This window comes from Nematolebias whitei, chromosome 14 (genome assembly GCF_014905685.2).
Source record: "Nematolebias whitei isolate Nwh7 chromosome 14, NemWhi1, whole genome shotgun sequence".
Classification (NCBI taxonomy): Eukaryota; Metazoa; Chordata; class Actinopteri; order Cyprinodontiformes; family Rivulidae; genus Nematolebias; species Nematolebias whitei.
The window spans coordinates 37,881,137-37,895,922 of NC_056511.1; the positions used below are offsets into that span (position 1 = coordinate 37,881,137).

General features: G+C 40.6%; 1 protein-coding gene across 2 annotated transcripts; it reads left to right on the forward strand.

The window, feature by feature from the left end:
* Positions 1 to 1,409: 1,409 nt before the first annotated feature.
* fam76b (family with sequence similarity 76 member B) lies at positions 1,410 to 12,705 on the forward strand. 2 transcript variants are annotated; one of them, XM_037687516.1, is made up of 10 exons: positions 1,410 to 1,721; positions 3,855 to 3,919; positions 4,031 to 4,085; positions 4,247 to 4,402; positions 4,481 to 4,680; positions 8,251 to 8,301; positions 8,394 to 8,471; positions 8,569 to 8,704; positions 8,792 to 8,893; positions 11,628 to 12,705. In XM_037687516.1, the coding sequence occupies exons 1-10, from the start codon at positions 1,635 to 1,637 to the stop codon at positions 11,715 to 11,717; spliced, it is 1,020 nt and encodes a 339-aa protein (XP_037543444.1). In that variant the 5' UTR covers positions 1,410 to 1,634; the 3' UTR covers positions 11,718 to 12,705. The 2 variants fall into 2 exon arrangements, with proteins under 2 accessions (XP_037543444.1, XP_037543443.1); XM_037687515.1 differs by having other exon boundaries at positions 4,247 to 4,680.
* Positions 12,706 to 14,786: the final 2,081 nt, after the last annotated feature.

Genomic DNA, 14,786 nt, shown 5'->3' on the forward strand with positions numbered 1-14,786 from the left:
AAAATAATGCTTTCCTTTTAATATTGTCTTTTAAACCTCTAACATTGAGTGAACCAAAAGAAATCTCCTCATTTAACATAAAAACAACAACTACTAAAATAAGAAGAAAAAAAAAAAGGGTCTAACCCCAAGAACTTTGAAAACAATTAACAAGAAATGATGCTCAGTAAGCGAGGTTGAACTGAAGAGCTGCATTTGCAAGTCTCTTTAATGTCCTGTTTCTCCATCTTATCTGGTATGCGTACCTTCCGTTCCAATTTGGCGTCCATCAATATATCCAAAAGGGCCACGAAAGTATGCCACCTTCCCAGCTTTTCTGGCTTCATCGATGAGCGGCCACAGACGATTCCTCTCCTCCCAGTCCTCTTTGGGTAACATTTCAGCGAACTTGATGCCCTGTTCTTTGCAGTAGGTGGATTTTTTGGTCTTCCTCCAGATTTCTTCCTTCATTATTCTTCGAGTGAAAAGAACAATGACGTTTCTGTGTTTGCTTTCCATCTTCCTTCCCAGTCTGTGTACAACATCCACTGCCTCCTCCATCCTCGACTCAGATTCAGGAGCGATGTGCTTCAGAGTCTGTACAACTACAGCCCTGATATCTTCATCTTTCTCCTCCTTCAAGCCTTTTATACGAAGGCTCCATCTCATTCTGTATCTCTCCTGTTCTCTGAGCCTCGTTTTAAGGTCAGCATTCTCCTCTCGTAGTTGAACATTTTGCTTTTCCAGGTCTTTCACCTTTGCTTTACATTCTTTGACTTCGTTAGCATTAAACTCCACTGCTTTGGCTAGGCTAGCTAGCATACCACTGCTGCGAGTCACCTGTTGTTCAATATTGTCTACTTTCTCTCCAAGCGACATAATACTTTTCATTATATCTCTGAGAGAGACTTCATCCTCTCCTTCCTCTTCAACTGACCTGAGTCGTTTCTCCCCTGGTGACTTGTTGGGAGTTGAGGGTGCAGAGACGTCTCTTTCCCTTTTATTTTGAGCGGAGATTTCCATAGCGTAGCCGTGGTCTTTATTTGAAGCTGCTTCTTTCTTTTTTGAGTCAGCTTTAAGCTTGGTAGATTTATTAGTGTTCTGGGAAGCCATTTCAATCTCTTTGATGGAGAATTATATTAAGTAATAGGTAAAATTTTGGTCTTGCTATGCGAGCTCCAAAAAAACACTGCCACTCAACCCGCCATCTTGCTCCTCCTGTCGTAAAAGGTTTCCGCTCCATCGGGAGCTGTCGGCTACTTCCGGTTACATGACGACTAACGGCGTTGACACACACACAAAAAAAGAGACGGAAAACACAAGGAAAATTCATTTTTCTGGACAGCAGCGGAAACTTAACCTTACTGAGTTGAGCGCTGGGAAAGGATTGCCTGCGTGGTGACTTTTATAGAAACCGATGCTCACCCAGGACGGTTGTATAACGCAGTGACTCCAGAATATCTGGAGTTTATTGTTCTTCGCCTGCTCCCTCCAGCTGAGCTAGTTCTGGTTAGCACGAGCTAGCTGGTGCCAACACGGTGTTAGCTCTCGGTGTAGCGCGCGCGGCTCGAACAGAAAACAGCGGTTAATCCGTTCACGTTGCAGCTGGACTTCCTGCTTGTAGCTCGGCGGCTCCGGGACCAGGTGGACGAGACATGGCATCGTCGGCTCTGTACGCCTGTACGAAGTGTAACCAGCGGTACCCCTTCGAGGAGCTGTCGCAGGGCCAGCAACTGTGCAAGGTTGGACTGTGTGAGGGGTGACTGAAGACATAAACAAGCCTGATGTGTGCGCGCGCGCCTGTGTGTGTGTTGTTGTTGTTGTTGCCGCCATGAGCAGATTTAGCAAAGCTAAGATTATGTAACAAGTTGGAAAACGTCCATTAATGCACTTGTCAACTGTCAGCTTTATTCATTTAACAGAAGATGGCCTTAGTGCTTCACAGTAAAGCAAAAGAACAAAACGTCACTTCTACAACAATATACAGTAAGGAGAAGGCCAGGACAATATTTATTTTTTACCAGTTGAAAGACCATTTGTTGTGTTTTTGGACTAAAGATTTCATTGTGGTTCCCAAAGTTGAGACAAGGGGACCCCACCAAATCAATGGGCTTCACATGATTTACTTAAATTAAAAAAAGCTTTCCTAAAGACCTGTTTTCATCACAAATGTTGCAATAAATAAAACTAGTATGTGTAGGTGACTATTAATTACATCATAGATGTTTGTGTTGTCATTAATCAACAACAGGGAACGTTGTTGAATAAAATAGTCAAATGTCATACTCTGTATAGGGCTCACATGTATCTACTGCTATCATCAGGCGGGTTGACTATTAAAAACTTTGTTTACGCTCATCTACAGCATTACCGTAATTTTCGGTCTATAAGGCACACTTAAAATCCTTTAATTTTCTCAAAAATCGATCGTGGTTATAATCCGGTGTGTCTTATGTATTAATGCTGGTTGTGCTTACTGACCTCGAACTGATTTTATGTGGTACACGGTGCTCAAAAATCTGTCAAAATGACCGTGTTTCGCTTAATGCGCCTTATAATCCGAATAATACAGTACAATAGTGTAATCAAGACGTGATAAAAATCATGGATGGCTTTTTACAGGTCGCAGACAAAATGATACAGCTTTACCTTGGCAGTGTTCAATGGTTTACAACTGCATTAACCTACTATTAAAAAAAAAAAAATGTTTTTTAAAAATCGCACCTTGACTCCTGGTAGCAGAGCGAGTGTACGGAGCAATATGCCCAAAAATTGTACGAGATTTGTTGAAGGAGTTAATTTTTTTTTTTCTAAATTAAGACTTCAATCTTATTTTCTTTAAGATTGAGAAAGCTTTACTGGATCCCATCCCAGTTATTATGAAACTGGTATTTAAATAATGGTTTCAGTGGATGACTAGATGCTGACAGATACACCTGGACATCATCAGCGAAGCAATAAAGGAGGTTTTCTTTTTCTAAAAATGGACCCTAAGTGCAACATTTACAAAATATATATCAAGTACAAGGTAGCCTGCAGCCTTTTAATGTGGCAATCTGTTTTTTGTTAATGTGCTTAAACTAGGGATGCACAATATTGGATTTTTGGCCGATATGCCAATATGTTAAAACTTATTTGGCCGATACCAATACCGATATTTTCCCCTCTAGACCTACTTACAGAGACTACATAGCTTTCTCTGCTGTAGAATAAAAATACATTGTTCAGCATGGTCTTTGTCAATTTGGCCTGCTACCAAATGCAGATGCCTAAAAGGGGCTGAAAATAATTTAACACTTCAACTTGGATTATGTTTAATGTCAAATGTATTCATGATATTTACTCTCTTGTAAATTTTCACAAATCTGAACTCAACTTGTTCACAAGTGAAAAGTACACAAGTAGTAGTGCATTAATAGATATACTTGACAGATTCTTAAATTAAAAATGAACTTAAAACAAAAGCCTTTTATATCGGTGAGTTATTTTGATGGAATAGCCGATGTCTGAAATTTAACTTTATTGCAAACATCGTCCAATGCTGATACCATGCCGATAATATCATTAATCTCTAGCTTAAAAGTATAGAAAAAAAGCAGATAGTCTTAAAAAAAATTTATTCCCCTACTACAATATGCAAGAAAATAAGAATAATTCATTGCCAAGTTTACTTTTTGTATAGATCACCAAAAGCCAGATGTTGACATTTCCACTGATGTTGTTGCCAAGAGGCATCGCACAAACACACGCTGTGGTGGTACAAGTCGCGCTTCCGCATGTCCGTCCCAACATTCATCAATAAGGCTTTACGGAGGAGGATGTGGAGGAAAGGGAAACGACACAAAAAAGTCATCATTTTGTTTTTGATCCCACAGGAGTGTCGCATCGCGCATCCGATCGTGAAGTGCACGTACTGCAGATCTGAGTTTCAGCAGGAGAGGTGAGACTGCGTGCCGCTAATTTTGATTTGCGTCTTTCACTAATGCAAACACGGTTTTGTTTTCTCTTTGGTACATTTGATGCGGATATTGTTTTGTTTGTTCGTCTGCAGTAAAACCAATACGATTTGTAAGAAGTGCGCCCAGAACGTCAAACAGTTTGGGACAGTGAGTAACAGAAACGTTCTCGTTTAACTCCGCTTCATTTTCTGCATGCGTGCAACTGATCATCAACGTAATGGTTTGGCGTCCATGTCAACTGTAGTTTGGTGATTATTTCATGTGCATGTAAGATTTAGTCACTGCTTTTTTTTTTTTTTTTTTTGTAGCCCAAACCCTGCCAGTACTGTAACATCATTGCTGCTTTTATTGGGACAAAGTGCCAACGTTGTACCAACTCAGAGAAGAAGTATGGACCTCCACAGACCTGTGAACAGTGCAAACAACAATGCGCCTTTGACCGTAAGGAGGAAGGCAGGAGAAAGGTGCAAACCTCACACACATTCTTGAGATTACAGCTCATGTGTTTTAGTGAGCCTTACGAGCCGCTGCGTCTGCTGCAGGTGGATGGAAAACTTCTTTGCTGGCTCTGCACGCTGTCTTACCGCCGTGTCCTGCAGAAGACTAAGGAGCAGAGGAAGGGCTTCGGGTCCTCCAACTCCTCATCGTTGAACGAGAAGGACCACCACTCCAGATCGCACCATCATCACCACCACCATCACCACCACCACCACCCACACAGACACAGCAGTTCTCACCACAAGTATGTCCTCGGTTGTATCACTTTGCTCCATCCCATGATGCTCACAAAGACTGGAGATGAATCTCCATGCAGTATCTCAATGCGCTGCTACTGTTGGTGACTGTGCTGTGAACGTTGTTCTCCATTAGTCTCGAAATGGAAGTCTCAATTACCTCGTTTCGTTCGCAGAGGCACTTGAATTTTGAGCATGCTCAAGAGGTTTGTACACAAAAAGAAAAGATCTGAATGGTTGCACAGGTGTTTGCTGGCATCTCAGAACGATCTCAGTTTAGTTTTCCTAACTTTAGAGTGCTAGCACTGTATCTTGACACCTGTAGGAGCTCTACTAATGACAGCAAACGTTTGAGGCTACAGCCCCAAAAGTCCAACTTTAAACAAATTGTTAATAAATATTACTTCTTTAAAAAAAAACACAGGTCCAAATGTACCTGTCTTTACTTCAAAGTGTATGTGAGGGCGGCTGTCAGGTGTGTACTAAATGAGTCAAGACGGATACAGTGTGAGCAGAGGTTGCGCCTGAAATAATGTGAACAGCCTAGAACACAATGTGCAAGCCAGACAAGGCAATTTTTGAAAATCGGAAGTTGGGGGGATGTGGTTTGCTGACGACTTGGTTGCAAACGCTGATGATTTAGTGAGACTGCAACGGAAAATTCACTTATTTTCTTGCATTTTGACTCTCCAACCTTAGAGTCATTCTTGTGAGAAACTACGAAAACCCGTTTTGAACGACCAATTTTTTTTTTAAAGCACTGCCTGATTTTGTGTTTGCGACTTGCACAACTGTTTTCTTGGCCGTACGCTTTACTTTGTTGTCCATGATATTTTGTTATATCATTTGTATGCTGACGACATACAGTTGTCCTGTTCTTTGCAAATGTCAGAGATCTGCAAACTGAGATCTGCAGCTGTTAGTCAGAAATCAAACTATGGCGGTGCAGAGCGTATCTGCAGTTAAATACAAACAAACGACTGAATCTTTATTGCCCTTGATGAAAAAATTCCTTTAATCAGGCTGCATCTTGCTTCTTTAACTGTGGTTCCCAACCCTGCTCCTTGAGGAACACCATCCTGCATGCTTTAGTTTTTTTTGTTTTTTTTCCCAGCTCCAGCACATCTGATCTGAATAAATGGGTGATTAACAGCTTCTGCAGAACTTGAGGAAGTAATTAAATCACTGAATCAGGTGTGTTGGAGCAGGAAAACAACTAAAATGTGCAAGATGTAAAATAAGTAAAAAAAAAAAAAAAAGTTTTTTTTTTTTTTTTTTAAAGTTATGGTGTTCCTCAAGGACCAGGGTTGGGAACCACTGCTTTAACTCCTACTGTGAAGTGTCATCTTTGACAGTTCCTCGTCTTTTGACAATCACTGTAAAACGCCAGTTCCTGTTTTATTATAAGAAACATTTCCGAGCTGAGCTCATTTGTGTCTCAGACTGAGCGCGAGATGATTATTCATGCTTTCATATCCACCCGTTTGGGTTATTGTAGCAGTCTTTTTACTTGTTTAAACAAAACCTCTTTGTCTTGTTTTCAGTCTGTGCAGAATACTACAGCGAGGTTATTAACTAAGACCAACAGAAGGGCTCATATTACTCCTGTGTTGGCCTCTCTGCTCTGGCTCCCCGTGCATTTGAGGAGTAATTTTAAAATTTGGTCCTAACCTTCTGAGCACTTCATCGTTCAGACCCCCAAATACGTTTGGGATCTTTTGGAACCTCTATCTCCCTTCAGCACTCTGAGGTCTTAAAGTCAACTGCTGTTGGTGGTACCACATACTTGTTCCAAATCCTGCAGAGACCAATCGTTTCAGGTGGTGGTCCCGAGGCCTTTGAACACTGTACCACTGTTCCATCGCTGTTCAGACTCCCTGACTCTTTTAAAAAACATCTAAAGGCATTTTTATTGAGACAGGCTTTTATGACCCAAAAGTCCCAGGTTTGATTCCCAGTCAATGCACATCTCGTGGTGTCTCTCTGAGCAGCACACCTTATCCCCAAAATGCTCCCCAGGTGTTTTCAAAAGCTGCCCACTGCACCACCTGGTCGTGGATGGGTTTAATGCAGAGATCCAATTTCACCATTGTATGGTGTTGCAACCCTTGGAATAAGTCTAGGACAGGCATAGGCAAACCCCGACCCATTGGGCATTTTAATTGGCCTGCTGAAATTGTCCAAAATTTGAACGATATATATATATATACTTTATTTTTCAGGGGTGCTGAGGTCAAATTTAGGGGTGCTTAAGCACCCCCAAAAAGAGGTTAAAATCACTACTGGTTCAAATTATATTTAAAAAACTGAATTTAATAGGGGGGGGGGTGGGGGGAAACTGGTGTCGTTTTACCTGTAGTTCCAGCATTTCCCCAGTAGAGGCGCACTACAGACACTGGCGTGTATTATGGCCCGGCCCTTCGCTCCAATTTAACTCAATGTGGCCCGCGAGTCCAAAAGTTTGCCCACCCCTTGTCTAGGAGGTGCAAGGTGCAACACAAAAATTGTAAACTTAACATAAAGCTAATAACTCAAAAACAAACTAACTTGGCATTACAGTAATTTAATTGTGTAAGAGTTTTTAGGTGTTGCAGACAAGAGGGGAATCCATGAACGTCAGGGTCTCAAAGGCCAAAACAACAAACAAAAGAATGCCCCTTCTGGCTAGAAAACAAAATCACCTCTTATCGAACAAAACTAGAATTCCTAGGCTCCCTGGCTGGCCACAAAACAGGAGAAAAGTTGGTTAAAAATAAAATGCCAGAGAACCCCTACCAAACTTCCCATCTAAACCAAAGGTTTCTTAAATAGAACTGTTCACAGAAGTTAACAGAAATCAACTCAGAGTTGCTAAAAATGTTTTGCACAGAGTTCAGAGTCAACCACACTGCTCTGCTCTGAACCAAGTAGAAATGCCCAAGGAGAAAGGGGCGTGGCGCTGGATCGCTGAAGCTTTCACGCCGTCCACTGATGAGGAGGAAGTGATTCCAGGTGTGCAGCATGGTCAGACAGCAGGCCTGTAAACAAGCAAAGGAGGAGAAAGGTTGTCCTCTAGTAAGAGAACCCCCTAGAAATCAGTGGACATAACATATGGGAACATACAATGATGGCGATACATGCACATTATTATTATTATTATCTAATTAAAATAATAATTGTGAAGCACTTTGTGATGCTGTGTCTGTAAAAAGTGCTTACTTTGTTCACGTCACACCCACCTCAACTCATTTTCGACCTTCCTTGGTAGCCGCCCCACATTTAGGACTTTTGAAATGAAGATGGGAAGACGTTTTTTAATAATGATTTATTTTTTTCAGCATACATTTTTTTTTGTGTGTGTGTGTGTGCAGGTGTCAAAATACAGCTACGACTCTGTGATTACTTTAATAAAACGTTCCAAAACTCGAGCCACAGGAATGTGTGACTCTGCCACTTCAATTCAAAACCCTGCAAAAGTCTCAGACATTCTGGAGGCTTCTTCATGACAACTATGCAGTAGTAGTATGCGGCTCATGCAGTAATGCTTTTGAAAGTTTGTGTGTCAGACTCTGTTACTGATTTACTTTGCTGTTTCACAGACTGAGTGGGAGCTTGAGTCCTGAGCCGGAGCCGGGACTCTGGAAGCAGAGGTACAACTGTCCCTCTGACTTAAACTGCATCGAGAAATATATTGTTTGCATTTATTCATTTTTCTTGTTTACTGTCTGGATTTGCTTTGCAGCCATAAATTGTCTTCAATCCAAAAGGAGACTCCAAAGAAGAAACCAAAACTGGAGTTGAAGCCATCGAACGGGGACAGGTATGGCTTGGTTATGGTTGGAGACGAATGAAATCTGACGAAGGTTGAAGAATACATCGGTCCTTCTGACATAAACCTGCAAACTCTGTCCCAACAGTAGTTCCATCACTCAGTCCATGGATTCTGGTGGAACAGACAACTTCATCCTCATCAGCCAGCTGAAGGAGGAAGTGATGTCACTGAAGAGACTTCTGCAGCAGAGGGATCAGACCATCCTGGAGAAGGACAGAAAGGTGGGTCCCCCTCAACCGTTCATATTAGTCACAGCTGCACGTTGCTCTTATTTGCTTCTTGTGTTTTATGATACATTTCTCCAACAGCTTACAGAACTCAAAGCAGACTTTCAGTACCAGGAGTCCAACATGAGAGTGAAGATGAACCAGATGGAGAAGGCCCACAAGGAGGCCATGGAGCAACAGCAGGTGGGATTACAAACACTATTAGTTGCTGCCACATCATATTTACTTGCTAATAAACCGTTAACTCATCTGGATTTTGATAGAAATGTTGCTCTGTTTTCATTCATTCGTTTATTTTTCAATACTCGTGGTGTTGTTTTATTTTATTTATGGCTATTGACAAATCAAAAGTTTCTGGCATTGATTTTTTTTCATACACTTGCCGTAGAATGCTTTAGTTCAGCAACACTGACGGCAGCATCACGATCATTAATTTATTGTTGGTTTGGAAGGTTGTCCCTAAGTGAAGAATAGTCAACACCCACCATTTGCTCCAACTTTTTGCCTAATTTGTGTTCTCGCATTTTGCGTGTATAAAGATTGAAACACAGCAAGTCACAATCACCTGGGAGCTGTTCTTTAATCTAGCGATGATCTAAACGGTCTAATCTTCAGTTAGACGTGATTTCAACTAAAGAGCTTCATCTTGTAACCTGGAGCTCTTTGCAAAATTATAAGAATTTTTATCTACGACTGCGTTCGCTCTGCAGGTAAGTGTGACCCATACTGGATTGTTTTCATGACGGTCTGAACACGACAAGTCCCTTTTTTTTCCAAGTCCGTCACAGGTCTTTTTCATATGTGGTACTGAATTGTGTTTTTTAAAGTGACTGCAGTCTGAACGCTCATGTCGCATTTCATCTGACTTTTACGTCATGAGATAGGGGTGAGCGGATTGATACAAGTATAATAATAATAATAAAAATAACCTTGTGCAGTTTAAATCTTGGAACGCCACGCGTCTTCAGCTACAGAACAAACGTCCAGTTGCTTTGTCGTTGTTCTTTAAATTTCCCATGTCCTGGATGACTGATAATCTTCAGCAGGGGTGCCCACACTTTTTCATCATGCGAGCTACTTTTAAAATGACCAAGTCAAAGTGATCTACCTACTATAAGACCCCGTTTACACGAGAACAACCTCTGGAAATGTTAGTGTTTTTTCAATATTTTAGTGGGGGTAATAAAAATGAGCGGGTTTACACAAAAACACGGTAATTTCCATATCAGGGTTGCCAGATAAGAATTTATGATTTATTGTAGTGTGGCTTTAAAATTATAGTATTTTGACCTAAACTGTCATATATGCTGAGTAAAGATATTCTAAGATGAGGTGTGTGTTGTATGTTGAACATCAGAGTCAGAGTTTCTTTATTGTCATTCGCACCTCATGTGGTACATGTGGTGGAGCGAAATTATGTACACAGGGTCCCAGTTACATCCAACAATAAAATGTATAAGAAAAACAGTAATAACATCTAAGATATGAACTAAGAAAAACATCAACTAAATATACACTAAGCACTCATAACATAAAAACATTGAACATCAGCACAAACATGAACATGAGTCTGTGAGCAGATGTGCACGCATGAACACATCAACATTGAAACAGATCAGCAGCAACATGAAACAGATCAGCAGCAACTGATATGGTTTTTCACAGTGATTATTCTAGTTAGAGATTCATGAGTCTAACAGCCTCAGGGTAGAAGCTGTTCCTCAGTCTAGTGGTTCTACACTTAATGCTCCTTAACCTCCTTCCTGAGGGGAGTGGGGCAAAAAGTGTGTGCTGGGTGAGTGGGGTCCTTCATGATGCAGGTGGCCCTCTTCCTGCATCTGGAGGTGTAGACATGTGGGTCTTAGGACATTTTAAATTTATCTGGCAACCCTGATATGAGGCTCAGTTGCATTCATTGTGCATGCAACTCTGCATAACACAGTTACGTCCAAACCGGTGAATGCACTGACATCTCTTTGGAACTGGATTTAATTAGTTTTGCTCCTACATGCTGAAAAAGGGTGAGTTGCACAAAAACACTCTGCCATTTATTATAACTGTTGTTAGAGCAGAAAAACGTTTGATCACAGCCGCCTGTAGTGCGCATGTGCGACTTCACACTTGAGGAGCATTTCACACCTCCATGTGTGTGGGAGGGCTCATTACGTGTCCTGTTATAGTGTAGGCTAAACGAACGGCCGAACTGCAGCAGAATGGCTGCAGTTTCACGTAGTGGGCCTCAGACTGGCTGCCCTGTATGTCAGTCATGTAGCAAATCTCATAATGAGGATGCTGGCGTCCATTTTTATTTTTTTTATGACATGTGACCTACTCATAACGCCTTTGCGACTGACTGATAGATCGCGATCCATGTATTGGGCACCCCTGATACCTTCAGAACGTCGTTCCCCTTCAAAACATAAAACACTGCGCCGGAGGAGTCGTCAAGAGGCCAGATTATATATAAGCACTGGAACAAACAGTCGCGTCAAATAATTTAATCTGTTCTGATCACACAACAACCTCAGAATCACACGCGCTAACATGTGCAGCATCCATAATCATACAGTATAATAAAATCATACAAATTAGCTAACACAAACCCAAGCAGCTACATGATCGCCTATCTTACCTGGTAATGATATAATACAAATTTACCAAGATTCCATTTGACAGCTAATTATATTATTTTCATAGTAGTCAACATGAAGTATTCCTAATTATTTTATGTGTTGCATCACCCTTTTTTTTTTCAATACAATTTTAGCACAACTACTAAATTAGCATAGTGTTCAAAATTCTTGTATATTTGCTGCTGTTCAAGTCAAAACCAGGATTTATTAAATGCATTCATAAAAATGTTTTTTTTTTCTTTCCTTTAATTCTGTGTTTATCTGTGTTTCGTTTGTTTCCACAGACTAAGAACAGGGAGCTGATGAAACAAGTGGCTGCCCTTTCGAAGGGTAAAAAGTTTGACCGGACAGGAAGTTCTCTGCTGCTGCCCTAACAATAGGCCGGCCATCGGGTAATGACAACAGAGCGGCTTCATTTAATGTAAAACTGGACGTTTCCCTCGTGTCTCCTCTTTGTCATCTGCATCGATTGCTTCTTGAATTGCTGAAGCCAGAGGGCTTGTTACACAAGGAAACCACACGTTAACGTTCAAAGAAAGCTCTCTAAAAATCAACACGTTTTTAAATATTTTATGACACTTTTCCTTTGGGATCAAAGGATGCAACTTTAGGTGATGTGTGGGAGGGAGCCCTTGTTTCTACACTGCCGGGCCACAGCAAACAGCACTTTGCGTGCTTTTGTGGAGAGCAGTCTGGTGACTCTGTATCCACTTGTTTTTTATGGATGTCATGCATTTATTTATTCAGCTGTATTTCTTAGCTTTGTTTTTACTCCTCAAGACATACTGAGAGGATATCCCACATTTTGGGGTTCTCAATAGCAACTAGTTCTATTTTTATAAACAGACGCGATCGTAGAAGACGAGCTCTCCTTAACGGAGACCTACGTGCAACTTTACGATGTATGCAAAACGCCGGCTGGGTTACTGCCGAGCTGCTGCTCGGTGGTAGAAAACTCAGAATCCAAACAACCAATGAGCACTCTGAAACGGCTAAATGCCTCTTTGCTGCCCACTTTCTCACTGTGTGACAGCTTTGCTGTTTCTCTTTACTGGAACGGTTGTCATACTGCATGATTTTACTGCCAGGTACCAGAGTGGTCACACTTCTTTACCCTCCCCTTTTACTTAGTTTTTTAAGAATCACTTGTAAATGTATTTACTGGGGTCAGCCATTATATTGAAACCATTGCTTCTGTCAGTTTTAGTGAGTACAGTATGTGTATGGTATGGCCAGTAGACATTAACATGTCTGTAGAAGATGCTTTTCCAAGGAACACATCACGTTACGTTTCTGGGCTGGTTTCATACTGTGGTGTTCAGGATCACTTTTGTACTTTTTTCCAATTTCAGATGTTTAAAACTATTAAAACTGGCTAAACTGTTACTGGATGCTTGCTTTATTGACTTTTGTTTATCAATTTAACTTGAAGGTTTTATAATTAAGCCAGCTGTTAACACATAAAGCCAGAGTGGTGGTTATTTAACACAACACTGAATAATTGCCACTTTACACTTGTGTCAGTTTACAGTCAGTCATAAATAACCCAGAATTAACCGATTGGCTAAAATCTTCTTTGGAAATATGAATGACCTAGTCAGTACAAGAATATTGGCAACTTTTTGAGGAATTTAAATGAGTTTTTAAAAGCAAAGTTGAGCATAACTAGAACTTAACTGTGCCAAATATTAACCCGAGTAGACTAATAAAAAACTAATATTACAGTATAGAAAGAGGATGATTGTTTTTTCACAGCAGTAGAGATGAGCAAGTTCTCAGATCACACAAAATGCTGTTCTTTTAAAAACTACGGGGACCTCTTCGAAGACGATTACATTTCTTCTTGAACAGTTCATGATGTTATCGAGATGTTTTATGACCAACCAGTCGGTCAGATGCCTTCTGGATACAACTGCCAATCAAAATTCAAAAAGACCAGCTGTAATTTGTGTAAAAACAATAAGGCAGTTTAAAAATCACTGAGCACCTGGCTGGAACAATTTTTTTCAGGGTGGTTTAAGCTACTATAACTTACACTTCACCAATGGGTGAAGCTAATATCCACTGCTGCTAGAAGAAAAGCAGCAATAGATTACACTAGTTTAGACAAAACTTTATTATTTGGGACACAATAAAAACCGAGAGCAAAGCCTGCAAACAAAACAATGTCGCCTAACAAAAATATGAATGTCTTTATATACATTATTGTTGTTGTTATTATTACATAACAAAGTAAGCAAGAGGACATAAAATATTTGCATTGATATGTAAATTTAAACTAGTAGAGAAACAACAATACAGGTGCTGGTCATAAAATTAGAATATCATGACAAAGTTGATTTATTTCAGTAATTCCATTCAAAAAGTGAAACTTGTATATTCATTCATTACACACAGACTGATATATTTCATATGTTTATTTCTTTTAACGTTGATGATTAACTGACAACTAATGAAAACCCCAACTTCAGTATCTCAGAAAATTAGAATATTACTTAAGACCAATTTTAAAAAATGATTTTTAGAAATGTTGGCCAACTGAAAAGTATGAACATGAAAAGTATGAACATGTACATCACTCAATACTTAGTTGGGGCTCCTTTTGCCTGGATTACTGCAGCAATGCAGCGTGGTTTGGAGTCAATCAGTCTGTCACTGCTCAGGTGTTATGAGCCCAGGTTGCTCTGATAGTGGCCTTCAGCTCTTCTGAATTGTTGGGTCTGTGTATCGCATCTTCCTCTTCACAATACCTCATAGATTTTCTGTGGGGTTAAGGTCAGGCGAGTTTGTTGGCCAATTAAGAACAGGGATATCATGGTTCTTAAACCAGGTACTGTAACTTTGGCACTGTGTGCAGGTGCCAAGTCCTATTGGAAAATGAAATCTGCATCTCCATAAAGTTGGTCAGCAACAAGAAGCATGAAGTGCTCTAAAACTTCCTGGTAGACAGCTGCGTTGACCTTGGACCTCAGAAAACACAATGGACCAACACCAGCAGATGACATGGTACCCCAAACCATCACTGACTGGAAACTTGACACTGGACCTCAAGCAATGTGGATTCTCTTCCTCCAGACTCAGGGACCTTGATTTCCAAAGGAAATACAAAATTTACTTTCATCACAGAACATAACTTTGGACCATTCAGCAGCAGTCCAGTCCTTTTTGTCTTTAGCCCAGGTGAGATGCTTCTGATGCTGTCTCTTGATCAAGAGTAGCTTGACACAAGGAATGCGACAGCTAAAACCCATGTCTTGCATACAACTGCGTGGTGGTTCTTGAAGCACAGACTCCAGCTGCAGTCCACTCTGTGAATTTCCCCCACATTTTGGAATGGGTTTTGTTTCACCATCTTCTCCAGGGTGCAGTTACCCCTATTGCTTGTACACTTTTTCTACCACATCTTTTCCTTCCCTTCACCTCTCTATTAAAGTGCTTGGACA

Coding starts and splice junctions, on each gene's coding strand:
- fam76b (XM_037687515.1), top strand. CDS start 1,635: ATGGCATCGTCGGCTCTGTACGCCTGTACGAAGTGTAACCAGCGGTAC. Junction 3,920..4,030: donor TCTGAGTTTCAGCAGGAGAG/GTGAGACTGCGT, acceptor GTTCGTCTGCAG/TAAAACCAATACGATTTGTA. Junction 8,705..8,791: donor TCCTGGAGAAGGACAGAAAG/GTGGGTCCCCCT, acceptor TTTCTCCAACAG/CTTACAGAACTCAAAGCAGA.